General features: G+C 43.4%; 1 protein-coding gene, 1 long non-coding RNA gene and 1 pseudogene across 2 annotated transcripts in view; 1 reads left to right on the top strand and 2 right to left on the bottom strand.

Annotated features, from left to right (window-relative positions):
• The window catches only part of MDC1 (mediator of DNA damage checkpoint 1), a 19,546-nt gene extending 15,951 nt beyond the window's left edge, over window positions 1-3,595 (top strand). The window contains exon 13 of the mRNA XM_087817261.1: window positions 632-3,595. Coding sequence (XP_087673387.1) covers window positions 632-667 — 36 coding nt within the window. The 3' untranslated portion in view covers window positions 668-3,595. The remainder of the gene's footprint in view (window positions 1-631) is intronic.
• On the bottom strand, window positions 1,867-15,452 carry LOC148092992 (uncharacterized). The gene is made up of 3 exons (XR_015714543.1): window positions 15,242-15,452; window positions 5,232-5,290; window positions 1,867-4,985 (listed from the first exon to the last, which is right to left on the bottom strand). It is a non-coding gene; the product is annotated as an uncharacterized LOC148092992 (long non-coding RNA).
• Window positions 8,222-9,859, bottom strand: LOC107538504 (cytochrome c pseudogene; annotated as a pseudogene).

The following is a 15,452-nucleotide window of genomic DNA, read 5'->3' as shown; positions in this document are numbered from 1 at the left end:
GCACAGTGTGTCATGTGTCTCTATCAGTCAGGGTCCTGGCAGGAAGCGATGGCACAGTCCAATAGGGATAATTTGGGGAGAGTTTAACAAAGCGAAAATTACAAAGAAGTAGGCAGAGATTAGAGAAATCACAAAGAATATTGCAGTACCCGGTACCTACAGATCTGTGGGGACCACCTCTAAGCCCAAAAGGAAGAGAGGAGGGAGCAGTTCTATAGAGAGCTCCATCGGTAAGAACTGATGTGCTTTGATGTCCATTCAGGACAACTTTCTGAAGCAGAAGGGTGGAGAGAGAATCTGGAAGGAAAACATAAATTGTCTGGTACAATATACGGTGGAACCTTGGTTCTTGAGCTTAATTCATTCTGGAAGGCTGTTTGAGAAGCAATTTGTTCAAAAACCGAATCATTTTTCCCCATTATAAATAATGTAAATTGAATTAATCTGTTCCAGACCCCCAAATAACTCTTGTTTTAACCTTTCTTATACAATACATGTCTAATGTACTGTTTAGTCTATAAGTAAACACTTTAAAAGTAAAAAGGAAATTAAATGTACAGTAAAAAGTAAAAATTTATATACACACTAGAACTTACCTTTTTTTAAGGTTTTTTTTGGTATTGATTTTTAGAGAGGAAGGGAGAAGGAAAGAGAAACATTGATGTGAGAATGAAACATCAACTGGCTGCCTCTTGACACCCCCTACTGAGGATCGAGCCTGCAACCTGGGTATGTGCCCTGACTGGGAATCGAACCTGCAATCCTTTGGGTGCAGGGGGATGACACCCAACCAACTGGGCCACGCGAGCCAGAGCTAGAACTTACCTTTGATGTTGAGAGCTGCTGATGACTGAATGAGGAGGAGGGATGCTACTGTTTGGAGGGATGCTATTGTATGTCCCTTCCATGAAACGCCAGGTAGCTATTCTGGGGTTCTTTCCCTTTCGCCTCTTCGCTCCACTAGAACTTGCTTCAGGCTCAAAGCCTCAAAGTCTCTTCCAGCAGCAGACTCAGGCCACAGTTTCTTCCAGGCTGATTGCATGGTCCTGGGAGACACTTCCCCCCATGCTCTGTCTATGAGCCTCAAGCAGGTGAGGATATTAAAATGTTCCTTCCAGAGCTCCCTGAGGGTTAAATTTGCTCCAGAGGTCACCTCAAAACACCTCTGATACAGTGCCTTTGTGTAGAGCTTCTTAAAGTTAGAAATGACCTGCTGGTCCATGGGCTGGATGAGAGGAGTTGTGTTAGGTGGCAAGAGCCTCACAGGATGAAGCTGTCCTCCTCCACCAGCTTGGCTCCACGCCTGGAGGGTGGGCGGGACTGAAAACAGACACCATGGGTCCCAGCTGCCTGCAGCTACTTCAGCCAATTAAGCAGAGACAAGGTTGAATCATTTGAGCATTTATTCCATTTTTTGAGGGCAAATGGGAGAGCAGTGGGATTTGTCCACATAACATCTGCTCTGCCCTTCCCTTATTATATGGCTGGTTATATAGGGCTGCACGCAAAGGGAAAGGGTTGGGGGGTGGGAGGATGGCTACAGGGGTGTGTCTCCTTCCAGGATCTCTAAGTCTGTTAACAAGGTCATTAATTTTCAATCGCGTTAAAACCTAGTTCCACCAGCTCCTAGGGCCTGTGAATGGTCAGCATTCCTGAGGTAAACTCCCGAGGGGTTCGGGCTCCAGGCACAGCAACCAAATCAAAGCGCATCCTGTCCTCTGTCCGTTCTTTTCTGAGCAATGGACCCATCCAGACCCCAAAGGGTCTCATCTCATTACAGCCCTGCTTTTCCTCTTGCAGCACACCCTCCAGTTTCCCAGGGTCTGTAGGAAAACCTCATACCCGTAGTTAGTAAGGGGAGTCATCATGAAACAGTTCCTGTTAGGTGGCCTCCCGGTTTCACAGTCGCGGTTAACAGAGTATGATCCACATCTCTGCCCCCAACAGGAGTTTGTCCATTACAAGAAGTGCCCTGACTGGCGATGGGTTTTCCCGGAGGTGTTTCTTCACACTTGGGGCAAACACTTCATGTATCCACTCAATAAAAAATTGCCTGGTTACCCAAGCTTTACTGTTAGCCCTGCACATTACATTCAAATTGTTTTTCATGATATTATTTTTCTTGAAAACTCACGGATTTCAGAATGGTTAGCCAGTGATAGCATTCCAGAGGTAATGATGTGCGAAAGAGCGAAGAGAGTCCTTGTGAAAATCTGAGCCCTGCTAGATCTTGGACTCCATTTTCCAGAACTGTGAGAAATAAATGTATTGCTTAAGTCACCCAGCTTATATTTTGTTATAGCAGCCCTGAGCAGACTGAAACAAATGGCCTGCAGGATAATGGAAAATGTACTTAATAGGATATAAAAATAAACTGCAAAATATCACCTTCCCAGTAAACATAAAATGGACGTTAAATGAGATAATGCTCTTAGGAAGCTAGAAGTAGAGGGAATTCACTTTGATAAAAGCCTAACAGCTAACATGGTGGTTAATGGTGAGATGCTAGATGCTTTCCCCATTAGATCAGGGATAAAGCAAGGCTGCACATCTCCCCACTGCTAGTCAACATTATACTAAAGTCCTCAGTAGTAAATTAGGAAAATAAAAAAGAAAATATAGAGATTGGAAAGAAGAAATCAAACTCTTTTTTTACAGATTACATAGAGACTTCTATGAGTCTTTACACAGAAGATTTAAATAATTGACAAAAATAATCTCCTGGAACTAATAAGTGATTATAGCAAGGTCACATAAGGCTAATATACAAATGTAATTGCCCTCCTAAATACCAGCAATGAGAAATTAGAATTTGAAATTAAAAACACAATACTATTTACAAAGGCATAAAAAATGAAATACTTAGATATGAATCCAGCAAAATATGTCCTAGGTCCTTACGTAGAAAACTACAAAACTCTGATGAAACAGTTAAGGAATATCTAAATAAGTGAGGGCTGTTCTATGTTCAGAGGCTGGAAGAGTTAATATGTTGAGCTGTAAATTCTTCCCAACTTGATCTATAGATTCAACACGACCACAATCAAAATCCCAACAGTATTTTGTAGATACCAACAAACTGATTCTAAAGTTTGAATGGGAAGGTAAAAGACGCACAAGAGCCAATACAATACTGAAAGAGACAAGCATGTGGTAAGGCTGACACTACTTGATCTCAGGATTCAGTAAGAAGCCAAAATAATTAAGACAGTGTGAAATTCATGAAAAGATAAACATATAGGGTTTACATTAGACATGGAGAGTAATGAAACCGAAGAGAGAGCCCAGACATAGACCCACACAAATGGGGAGAACTGATCTTTGACTTTGGAGAAATTGCAGCTCAATGAAGAAATGATAGTCTTTTTAACAAGATGCTGGAAATTTGGCCATTCATACGAAAAATAATGAATGTGAACATATATTATTGTCAGGAACCAGCCTGAAAGATGAACAAACCTGAGGTCGAGCGGTGGGAATGAAAGAGACAAACAAGGTTATGGGATCAGGAGGGCTGCCCTCCAATGAGGTGCACACCAAATGGCTTCAAAGCCTTTATTATAGAGTGAGTAACAAACAATTAATAATGAGGTGGGGGAGATACAGAGTAGTTCCTTCAAGGCCCCATGCACACTCTTTCAGAGTAAACACTCTGCCACCTGCAGGAGCTCAGACCTTGGTAACTATCTTTATCTCGGCTTCTAATGGGAACTTGTGGGGAGGGTTGAGTCCTTGGCTCCAGAGCCTCAGGCTACGTGGACCATGTCCAGACACGTAGCGGGCTCTCAATATCAAGGGTCATTGTGGGGAGGGTCGAGTCCCTGCCTCCAGACCCTCAGTGGCATGGACCATGTCCAGACACGTCACCGGCTCCCAACATCTCCCCCTTCTTTACTTTTTAATTTGAGCCAGTGGACTCCTGTCTGCAGCTCTGAGATGCTTTGCATTCCTGCTCGGACACAGACTGGGAATAAACAGAAATATTAACATTATAGCCAACAACATAATACCAGAATAGAATAATGAAGATAAACTATGTCTAGAGATAATATTGGAAAACTTATCAAACAGTTATTTTGCTAAGTCAGCGGATGAGGTATCCAGAGGAGGAGCAGATTCTATAGCATTTATATCAGCATGTAAGCAGACAACATCAATAGATACATTATTTTGACTCCATATCCCCATAAGATGGTTTTTAACCCTATCCCACCCCCGTTCAGAGTGATTATATGGTTTCTTAGTAACACAAAGCCATTGAAACTGAGCATGACATTGCAGGACATTCTAACCTTCACACTTCGAATTTGATTTTCTATAAGTAACAGCTTCTTCTAAGGCATTCATTTAACTTATCCTCTAATTTCTTATCAATTCTTTCTTGAGCTCCCAAAGCATCAGATACATTTTTTGCTAACCCATGAACAAAACTCGCTGTATGTATTTCTTGAGTAAGAGCAATTCCAGCAATAGAAGCTATAGCAATAATAGAAACTAAAGCAGCAATACCGGCTATCAACAGTCCCAGGAATCTTTTAGGTCTCTCCAATAGTTCATTTAACTCTTGCAACACTTCAAGTCCTTCATTAGTACACCAGCGTCCTTGCATCTTAACCGGGAGCATTACAAATGCAGGTTGGTGCAATACCAACAAATCTAGGTTTGCATTAGCACTAGATACACAATTTGTAAGGTTACAATTTACACAATTAATGGTATAATAATCAGCTAATTTCTTAATTAAAACCTTGCCTAACAGTAATACACAAGGAGGAGGAACACAGGCTAAACCTCCTTTAACAGAGTAGTTCCCACTTGGATGATTCTCATCTTTATGTTTCACTATGACAATGTCCGTGTTTGCTACTAAGTTCCAAACATTAGGTTGAACTCGTCCGTGCTCTGTTGTTGGTGGAGTCTCCACAAATCCTCAGCATATTTCCCACTGCGGGGTCTCCAATGCCGCTCAGCTGCTGAGAAACCTTCTGCATCCAAATTTTAAAAATTAAGGGTAAATAAAGAGAGATTATGTATAGTATTAAGAGTAAATAAAAAGAGAGTAAGTAAAGTATTAAGGGTAAACAAAGAGAGAGTAAGTATAGTATGAAGAGAATGTCTCTGTGTGGAACTAGGTTGCCCCATCTTATTTGATTCCTGACTATAAATCAAAATGCTCCTCTTGCCTCAATTCTTCTGGTGGCCCCGCTTACCTAGAGGAGCCCTCGCCTTACCTTCAGCTGCGTCTCGAGGACTCAGGTCCCTGTTCGGGCGCCACTTGTCAGGAACCAGCCTGAAAGACGAACAAACCTGAGTTCGAGCGGTGGGAATGAAAGAGACAAACATGGGAATGAAAGAGACAAACAAGGTTATGGGATCAGGAGGGCTGCCCTCCGATGAGGTGCACCCCAAATGGCTTCAACGCCTTTATTATAGAGTGAGTAACAAACAACTGGTAATGAGGTGAGGGTGATGCAGAGTAGTTCCCTCAAGGCCGCATGAACACACTCTCAGAGTAAACACCCTGCCTCCTGCATGAGCCCAGACCTTGGTAATTATCCTTATCTCGGCTTCTAATGGGAACTTGTGGGGAGGGTCGAGTCCTTGGCTCCAGGCTACATGGACCATGTCCAGACATGTAGCGGGCTCTCAACATCAAGGGTCATTGTGGGGAGGGCCGAGTCCCTGACTCCAGACCCTCAGGTGGCGTGGACCATGTCCAGACACATCACTGGCTCCCAACAGATTATACACCTTTTATGGAAATTAACTCAAATATTAAGTTAATGAGTTATAGATTTAAATGTAAAAAGCCAAAGTTTAAAGCTTCTTGACAAAAACATAGCAGAGTTTGGCAATGAGTCTCATAATGAGAAAACATCAGAATGTCACCAATACAGGAGCATTTTCTAAAATACCTAACTAGTGCTACTCAAAACAGTCAAGGTCAATGAAAAACAAACAATGAAAATCTTAGACACTGTCACAGCCACAAGGAGCCTGAGGCCCTGGCCACCTTGACTCAGTGGTTACAGTGTCAGCCTGTGGGCTGGAGGGGCCTGGCTTTGATTCTGGCCAAGGGCAGGTACCTCAATGTGTCTCTCTCACATAGATGTTTCTCTCTCTCTTCCACTTTCTCTGAAAAGCAATGGAAAAAATATCCTCAGGCGAGGATTAAAAAAATAAAAATCAATAAAAAGAAGAGGAGCCTAAGGAAACATGGTAAGAAATGGAATGTGCTACCTTAGAACAAAAAACGTATTATTAAAACTAAGGAGTCTATTCGTTTGTTTGCTTGTTTTCTTTTTCTTAACCCTCACCGGAGGAAACGCCTCCATTGCTTCTCTGAGAGAGTGGAAGGGGAAGAGAGAAGCATCCACGTGAAAGAGACACACCGATTGGCTGCCTCCTGGAGCACAGAGCCAGGCCCGGGATCAAGCCTGCAACCCAGGCACATGCCCCCAGGCGGAATCAAATGCAGGACCCCTCAGTGTGTGGGCCAACACTCCAACCACTGAGCCAGACCAGCCATGGCAAGGAAATATTTTTTTATTTTTTTAAAAATATATCTTTATTGATTTCAGAGAGCGAGACAGACAGAAACATCAGTGATGAGAGAGCCATTGGAGATCGAGCCCGCAACCCGGGCATGTGCCCTGATGAGGAATCGAACCCCAATCTCCTGGATCCTGGGTGGATCCTGGGTCGATGCGCTAACTGCTAAGCCATGCCCGGCTGGGCAGGAAATTTTTTTTTATTATTGAGTTGTATGAATTCCTTATATATTTTGGATATCAACCTCTTATTGGATTTATCATTTGCAATATGTTCTCCCATTCAGTAGGTTGTCTTTTTATTTTATCGTTTCCTTCATTGTGCAAAAGCTTTTCAGTTTGATGAAGTCCCATTTGTTTATTTTTGACTTTCTTCTTTTACTCGAGGACATATCCAAAAGGTAACACTAAGACTGATGTCAAATAGTATATAACCTCTTTTCTTCTAAGAGTTTTATGGTTTTTGTGTCTTACATTAAGTGTCCAGTCCATTTTGAGTTTATTTTTGTACATGGTGTAAAAAATTTTTTGACCAAAAAATGGGCATTTCTCCAAAGAAGATATACAGATGGCCAACAGACATATAAAAAGATGTTCAGCCCAGCCAGGTGTGGCTCAGCGGTTGAGCATCGACCTGGGATCCAGGCGATCGGGGTTCGATTCCCGGTCAGGGCACATGCCTGGGTTTCGGGCTCGATCAATGACTCTCTCATCGTTGATGTTTCTGTCTCTCTCTCTTTCCCTCTCCTTTCCTTTCTCTGAAGTCAAGATATATTTAAAAAAAAAAAAAAAAAAAAGATGTTCAGCCCTGGCCAGTGTGGCTCAGTTGGTTGGAGTGTCATCCTGTACACCAAAACCTGGCGGGTTCAATTCCCGGTCAGAGCACATACACAGGTTGCAGGTTCGATCCGCAGTTGTGGCACATATGGGACACAACTAATCATTGTTTCTCTCCCACATCAATGTTTCTCTCTTGCCTTCCCTTCCTCTCTCTCTCAAATCAACTTTTTAAAAAGATTTTTTTAAAAAGATGTTCAGCATCATTATCAGGGAAATGCAAATCAAAATCACGAGATACCGGTGTTCACAGTTGCCATTGCTCTCTAACACCTGTGCCGTCTCCAGCTCGCTGAGCTCCAGCCCACGGAGAAGGGGGGTAAGTAAGAGGTCTCTACACCAGGGCTCCTACAAAGCAGGCTGCCCTCAAATCCACCGGTGGTAAAGCACCGAGGAAGCAGCTGGCTACCAAAGCCGCTGGCGAGAGTGCGCCCTCTACTGGAGGGGTGAAGAACTCTCGTTACAGGCCTGGTACCGAGACACTTCCTGAAATTAGAAATTATCAGAAGTCCACTGAACTTCTGATTCACAAACTCCCCTTGAAGCATCTGGGACGAGATATTGCTCAGGACTTCAAAACAGACCTTCACTTCCAGAGCGCAGCTATTGGTGCTTTGCAGGAGGCAAGTGAGGCCTATCTGATGGGCCGTTTTGAAGACGCCGACCTGTGTGCTATCCATGCCAAACGTGTAACATGCCAAAAGACATCAGCTAGCACGCCACATACGTGGAGAACGTGCTTAAGAATCCACTGTGATAGGAAACATTTCATTCTTTTAAAAAAAATATTCTCTTTTTCCTGTTATTGGTAGTTCTGAACTTTAGATGTTTTTTTTCCCATGGGGTCAAAAGGTACCTTAAGTGTATGGTTGCAAGTTGAACATAGGGGACCGAAATCAGGTATTGGCAGTTTTTCCATTTTCATTTGTGTGTGAATTCTTTTAATATAAATGTGGGGACATAAAGCATTTATGCAAGTCAAAATGTTTCAGTGAACAAGTTTCAGCAGTTCAACTTTATAACAATATAAATAAACCTGTTAAAATTTTCTGGACAATGCTAGCATTTGGATTTTTTTTTTTATCTGTGATTTTTTTTTAATTATCTTCAGCTTATGATCACATAATTTACAATTTTGTGTTGATGATCTGTTCTCCTCTACTTTAATCCTTCTAGTGAGCTGGCAAAAGCACCAATACCAATCACACAAATATAGCAATTCTACAGTTGCTTCTGAAGAGCTGTTCAAGACAATCTTGAATTATAACTTAGTCTGACTTAAAGAATTCACAAAGTTTGCTACTTTATCTTGTCCTGCTGAATTTTAAAAGCATCTGACCTTATAGATCCTCTATAAAATGTGAGGTGTTAAATACTCTTTATTTGATATTATATAGAAACCACACTAAAATGCCTTTCATTCAGTAAAAGGCAACAGTTTAGATACAGGGAATTTTAATTAAATTGGCATAGTTAGGACCAAAAAGATAAAATGGACACTGCCAGCTTATCTTCAGCCCTTGTCTTTTAACAGGCTAATGAACACAACTTGAAACATAAGTCAGTCTTGCTGGTCTAAGAGACAGTTAAGAGATTTCCTCAGTATTTAAACATATTAATACAACCAATTCTATAAATCTAAATATAAAACCAAGCTCCTACAGGTTTTGAGGTGGCACTCACCATCTCTGTGAAAAGTTGAACCTTACAAATCAAGACCAATTATATTTTTAGAAGGGGAGATCAGTGATATTACCATCAAAGTTCAAAAAGCTGACCATGTTCATTTAACCACAAGCCAATCTATTTAAATCAGGACTGCCCAAAAGAAATGCTCTGTCAGCCGTTCATTCATGATCTGAATTCTGGTGTATGAGATCAATTTAAATATGGTACACATAAAAAAAGTCATGAGACATTTGTAATAAATAAGGCAGTGGCCAACTATTACTCATTAGTGGCTTTTTTGAGATAAGCTATCAAGTCTGCCCTTTCTGCACTCTTCTTAATGCCAGCGAAGATCATTTTTGTTCCAGGGATATACTTCTTGGGATTCTCCAAATACTCCATCAGTGTAGCCTCTCCCCAGGTGATGCCTTTGTTCTTGTTGGCATCGGTGTAAGAAAACCCAGGGGCCTGACCTGTCTTTCACCCAAACAGACCATGGAGATTTGGCCCAGTCTTGTGCTTGCCTCCCTTTTCCACAGTATGGCACTGGGCACACTTCTGAACAAAAATCTTCTTGCCTTTCTCAACATCACCCATTTTTAAATCGCTCTCGCGTCGCGCGCCACATGAAGGCTCCCACTCGCAAGCCGGATGTCCCACTCTCTCTGGATTTTTTTTGAAACAAGTAAATTTCTGCCTGGCCAGGCGTGGCTCAGCGGTTAAGCGTCGACCTAGGACCCAGGCGATCAGGGTTCGGTTCCCAGTCGGGGCACATGCCCAGGTTGTGGGCAGCCGATCAATGACTCTCTCATCATTGACGTTTCTATCTCTCTCTCTCCCTCTCCTTTCCTCTCTGAAATCAATAAAGATATATTTAAAACAATAAATAAATAAATAAATAAATAAATAAATAAATAAATAAATAAATAAATAATAAAAATATTTTAAAAAAACCTAAAAGCATCAGAATAAACTCTGAACTCTCGATTAACAATAAGGTGCCAATATTAGTTCATTAATTGTAACAAATGTATGAGACTAATGTAAAATACTAATAATAAAGTAGTGAAGGATGTAAGGGAACCCTACTATCTTCTCAATTTTTCTGTAAATCTAAAACTTTTTGAGAGACAGCAAGCTGGCGGCGTAGGTAATCACGCTACCCACCGCCTCCCACAACCACACCAAAATCACAACTAAAATACAGAACCACCATCACCCAGAGCCTCCTGAAATCTGACTGCACAGAAGCCCCGCAACCAGGGAGCTGAAGAAGCACCGAGACGGTAGGAGGGGCGCAGACGCGGGCGGATCGCGGCTGAACCAGGGAGACACAGCCGAGAGCCCACACCCGGGGCTGTGGGTTAAACCCGGAGGAACATCTCTGTGGCAGAGATTTCCAGAAGGAGGGAGGGGTCCCAGCCACAGAGCAGGCCCCCAGCCCAGGGCTCCAGGGCTGGGAAGAGACGTCCCCACAACTTCGGGCTGTGAAACCAGCGGGGACTGTCCCTGAGGGTCGCGGAGGCTGCGGGAGCCCCAGCAGCGCCTCTTAAAGGGCCCGGCACCGACTCACTCGGATGCTCCCTCTGAGCCCAGCGCCGGGCAGCAGCTGGAAAGGACCTGGGACACTTGGGGGGGAACTAACCTGCCTGAAATCAAGGTGAGAGGTGGAGGGCGGCTTCCTCCCCAGCAGAGGAGCTGGTAGAGGCCATGGCTCCTTTGGCGAGCACCCCCCCCAGCCCGCAGGCAGGAGCCATATTTGAGTCGCCAGCACCTGACTCACACCTTTGGCCCTGCCCCGTGATTCAGGAGGCCCCGACCCTCCCCACCTGCAGCTCATCCAGGCCATTTCCAGGGGCTTTTCTGTGCAAGTAGCCTCTCGAGCCTCATGCTTAGGACTTTCCTTAAACCTCTCAAACAAGCAGCAGCGGGCCTCAGCATGCCCCATAACTCTTGATAAGTGTCCCCAGGCCTGGCACTAGTGGCAGCCTGCATTGGTTCATAGCTTGGCCTCTCCTGGGCACCTCCAAGCACAGCACAAGTAGCAGGCAGCTAGTTTACTGTGTAGCTCATGCTGGGTGGCCCTGGGCAGGGCACAGGCAGAGGCTGACTTTGCACCTCCTGGGAGGCCCCAGAGACAGTGCACCTGGTGGTCAGCTTCAACCATTCTAGATTACAACCCTACCACATCCATGAGTGACACACTCAAGGGGGGGACTCAGTGAACACCAGAGCTCCACTGAAGTAAATCCTGCTCCATAGGGGTGTCTCCAGCACAGCAGCTCTTCAGCTGTAGTTGCAGCCGGTCCTCACAGCCGATTTGCCTGGGGGTAAACTTCTCCCAGTGACGCCAACAGCAACCAAGGCTCAACTACAATAGGACAGTGCACACAGCCCACACAGGGGAGCACCTAGAAGGCCCAGCTCAGGTGACTGGGGAGGCTGAGCCACTGGACCCTACAGGACACCCACTACACAAAGCCACTCTAACAATTCCAGGAGACATAGCAGCTCTACCTAATACATAGAAACAAACACCAGGAAGCAGCCAAAGTGTGGAGGCAAAGAAACATGTCACAAAGGAAAGAACAGAAGAAATCTCCAGAAAAAGAACTAAATGAAGTGGATCCAAGCAAGCTATGAGATACAGAGTTCAAAACAATGGTTATAAAGAACTTAGGTAAGCTCAAGGACCTTAGTAAGACTATTATATATATATATATATATATATATTATATATATATATATATATATATATTTTATATATATATATATATATATATATAATATATATATATATATATATATATATCTTTATTGATTTCAGAGAGAGGGCAGCAGAGGGAGAGAGAGACAGAAACACCAATGATGAGAGAGTCATTGGGGATGGAGCCTGAAACCCGGGCATGTGCCCTGACCGGGCATCAAACCCGGATCACCTGGATCCTAGGTCGACGCTCAACCGCTGAGCCACGCCCAGCCGGGCAGTAAGACTATTAAGGAAACTAGTGAGATCATCAGTGACATAATAAAGAACCAGTCAGGGATGAAGGCTACACTAACTGAAAGGAAGAATAATTTACAGGAAATCAGCAGAGTAGAGGACGCTGAGAATCAAATCAGCAATTTGGAATATGGGGAAGCAAAAAACACCCAATCAGAAAAGCAAAAAGAAAAAATAATCCAGAAATATGAAGATAGCATAAGGAGTCTCTGGGACAACTTCAACCGGCCCAACATTCATATTATGGGAATACCAGGAGAAGAAAGAGCAAGAAATTGAAAACCTATTTCAAAAAATGACACAAAACTTCCCCTACTTAGTGAAAGAAATAGACTTACAAGTCCAGGAAGCACAGAGAATACCAAACAAGAGAAATCCAAAGAGGCTCACACCAAGACACATCATAATTAAAATGCCAAAGGTTAAAGACAAAGAGAGAATCTTAAAAGTAGCAAGAGAAAAGCAATTAGTTACCTACAAGGGAGCATCCATCCGACTGTCAGCTGATTTCTCAACAGAAACCTTGCAGGCCAGAAGGGAGTGGCAAGAAATATTCAAAGTGATGAAAAGTGAGAACCTACAACCAAGATTACTCTACCCAGCAAAGCTATCATTTAGAATTGAAGGTCAGATAAAGAGCTTCTCAGACAAGGAAAAGCTAAAGGAGTTCGTCACCACCAGACCAGTATTACATGAAATGTTGAAGGGTCTTCTTTAAGAAGCAGCTAATGAACAAAAGAATCTGACAGACTAAATAGACCCAGAGACATTGAAGCATGCAATAGACTGTCATGTCTCAGAGGGAAGAGGGAAGGGGGGTGGAGGGTGGGAAGAGATTAACCAAAGAAGTTATATGCATATATGTATAACGCATGGAAACATACAATAATGGGGTGAAGGCCTGGGGAAGGGGTGGGAGCAAGGTGCAGGGGGTCAATGGGAGGGGGGGGAAATGGGACACCTGTAATTTTTCAAAAAAAATAAAATAAACTTTTCTACAAAATAAAGTTTACAATAACAAAACACAATGGGTTACTACATATTCAGCAGGTGGTCTAAAATTAGACTGCTAATACCAAGTACACAAAGGAGAAAACTCTGTGCTGATAGCTACTGAGGTCTTCTCTCTCTCTCTCTCTCTCTTTTATGACAAATAGGATTTTTTATTTGTCACCATTGAAAGCCTAAGTTAAACAGATTTTTGGACTGGGGACTCATATCTATCAGCTCATTCACTTTAGCACCTGTCTCATCCCCAGCAGGTTTTCCAGAACTTCGACCTTCACCGTGAAGCTCCATAAATTTTCCCAGTTCAAACTTGGGCCTCTTCAGCATTTGACTTTCTAACAAAGACATTGTGGAGCAGAGGAATAGATTGCAAGCCTTTCCATGTTTCTTCCAGTGCTACCTGGAATCAGTTTATGGGCCACTGCTTTCCAGTCATTTGTCTGCACTCTCATGAGGATGATTTCTATCATCTTCTGCATTCTGTTGAGGAGCATAAGCTGTCTTACTGAATCTGATTGTTTTCAACTTTTTTAGTAAAGCCAACACAAAACAGATGAAGCAAATAACCATCAGTAGTCTTGACAGCAACATGAGCTTCTGCTATGTTGCTTCATCGTCCACTATGTTTTGACCATGGAGCACATTTTGTAACAGGTAAGATCCATGCCATGGAAATTAGGCAGTTTTTGCCCTGAACATCCTCAATAATTTTCTAACAGCAGCTTCATCATTCTACAGATCAGCAAAGCTCACTTGAAAAACACAACCCTTGATGTCATCTGATGGTCATCAGATGGGATTTTGGTTCCTTGCATTCTCATGACAAGTGTTTCCAGCATTTCATATATTGAACACAGCTGGTGCTTTCACGTCACACCAATCTTTCCTAGAGAATGGATCAGCACTTTCCTGTTGGGTCCCTTTTTGCGGTGTTTTGTGAGCACTTGTTCTTGCCTACCACTCGCACATGGGGCCAGAGGCTGAGTAGGTTTTTAACTACATGCTCTTTAAATCTGATGGTGAAAACCTTACTTTTTACATTTGTTTTTTAGATATGTTAGTCTGTATTACAAACAGGTCTGTAAGGGAAAATGTTAACAAAAAAGACCTTAGTGGGTCCCAGCCAATTTGGCTGAGTGGTTAGAGTGTCAGCCCATGGACTGAAGGTTCCGAGTTTGATTTCGGCCAAGGGCAGGTACCTCGTTTGGGGCCTGATCCCTGGTCCCCCTTCCAGGCACATTCGGAAAGCACACAATTGATGTGTATCTCTCACGTCAATGTTTCTCTCTCTCTCTCTTTCCTTCCACTCTCTCTGAAGAGCAATGGAAAAAATATCTGGATTAAAAAAAAAAAATCTTAGTGGTTTCTGGATTTAAAAAAAAGTGACTCTGGACTAAAAAAATCTTCATTTTTTAAAAAAATATGTCTTTATTGATTTCAGAGAGAGGAAGGGAGAGGTAGAAACATCAATCATGAGTCATTGATTAGCTGCCTTCTGCACGCCCCCTACTGGGGATCTAGCCCACAGCCCGGCAGGCACCCCAACCAAGAATCCAACCGCGATCTCCTGGATTCTAGGTGGATGCTCAACCGCTGAGCCACCCCCGCCGGGCAGCGGTTTCTGATTAGTTAGTTAAGTCCAACTAATGAGGCTGCTGAGTAAACTATAGATAATTATAAACTTGGATAAAATAACCTACTGTGACAATACACAAAGCTTTCTACCACAAATATATATATTTTAAAAATATCTTTATTGATTTCAGAGGGAGGACAGAAGAGGGAGAGAGAGGGACAGAAACATCAATGATGAGAGAGTCATTGATCAAGCCCACAACCCGGGCATGTGCCCTGAGCGGAATCGAACCCTGATCGCCTGGATCCCAGGTCGATGCTCAACCGCTGAGCCACGCCCGGCCCGGCTCTACCATAAATATTTTCTCATTTTTATTCTCATGGCTACAAATCAACAGCCTTTGGCATTATTAGAACAAATCTTGTAGCCTTACAGAGTAGTTCTCTGGCCTTCTTAGCAAGTGGAGAAGCAACAACTCAACTTTTAAATATGTTACAGAATAAGCATTAAGTTGTTCTGTGGTAAAACAGTCGCTGAGTTTTCAATCTAACGAGTGTAGCGCGTGACTCAGCTTTGGGTTCTCGGCCGCTGTCTCACCCTTCGCTGTGGTGTCAACTGAGGCTTTAGAGCCTCCGACTCGGGCGGTTTCCAGCCAGGCCCGTTAAAGAAGGCGGGTTCCGACCGCCATTTCCGCAAGAACCGTGAGAGAACTGTGCTTTACACGGCAAAAGCCAGCCGAGGCAGGATTCAACCGACGGGGGCCGCAGGCGCAGCCCTGACGGGGATCCCGACCCCCGACGCGGCCGCG

This window comes from Miniopterus natalensis, chromosome 5 (assembly GCF_054644295.1).
Source record: "Miniopterus natalensis isolate mMinNat1 chromosome 5, mMinNat1.hap1, whole genome shotgun sequence".
Classification (NCBI taxonomy): Eukaryota; Metazoa; Chordata; class Mammalia; order Chiroptera; family Miniopteridae; genus Miniopterus; species Miniopterus natalensis.
The sequence above is the reverse complement of the archived record's forward strand: the minus strand, read 5'-3'. Positions and strand labels throughout refer to the sequence as shown.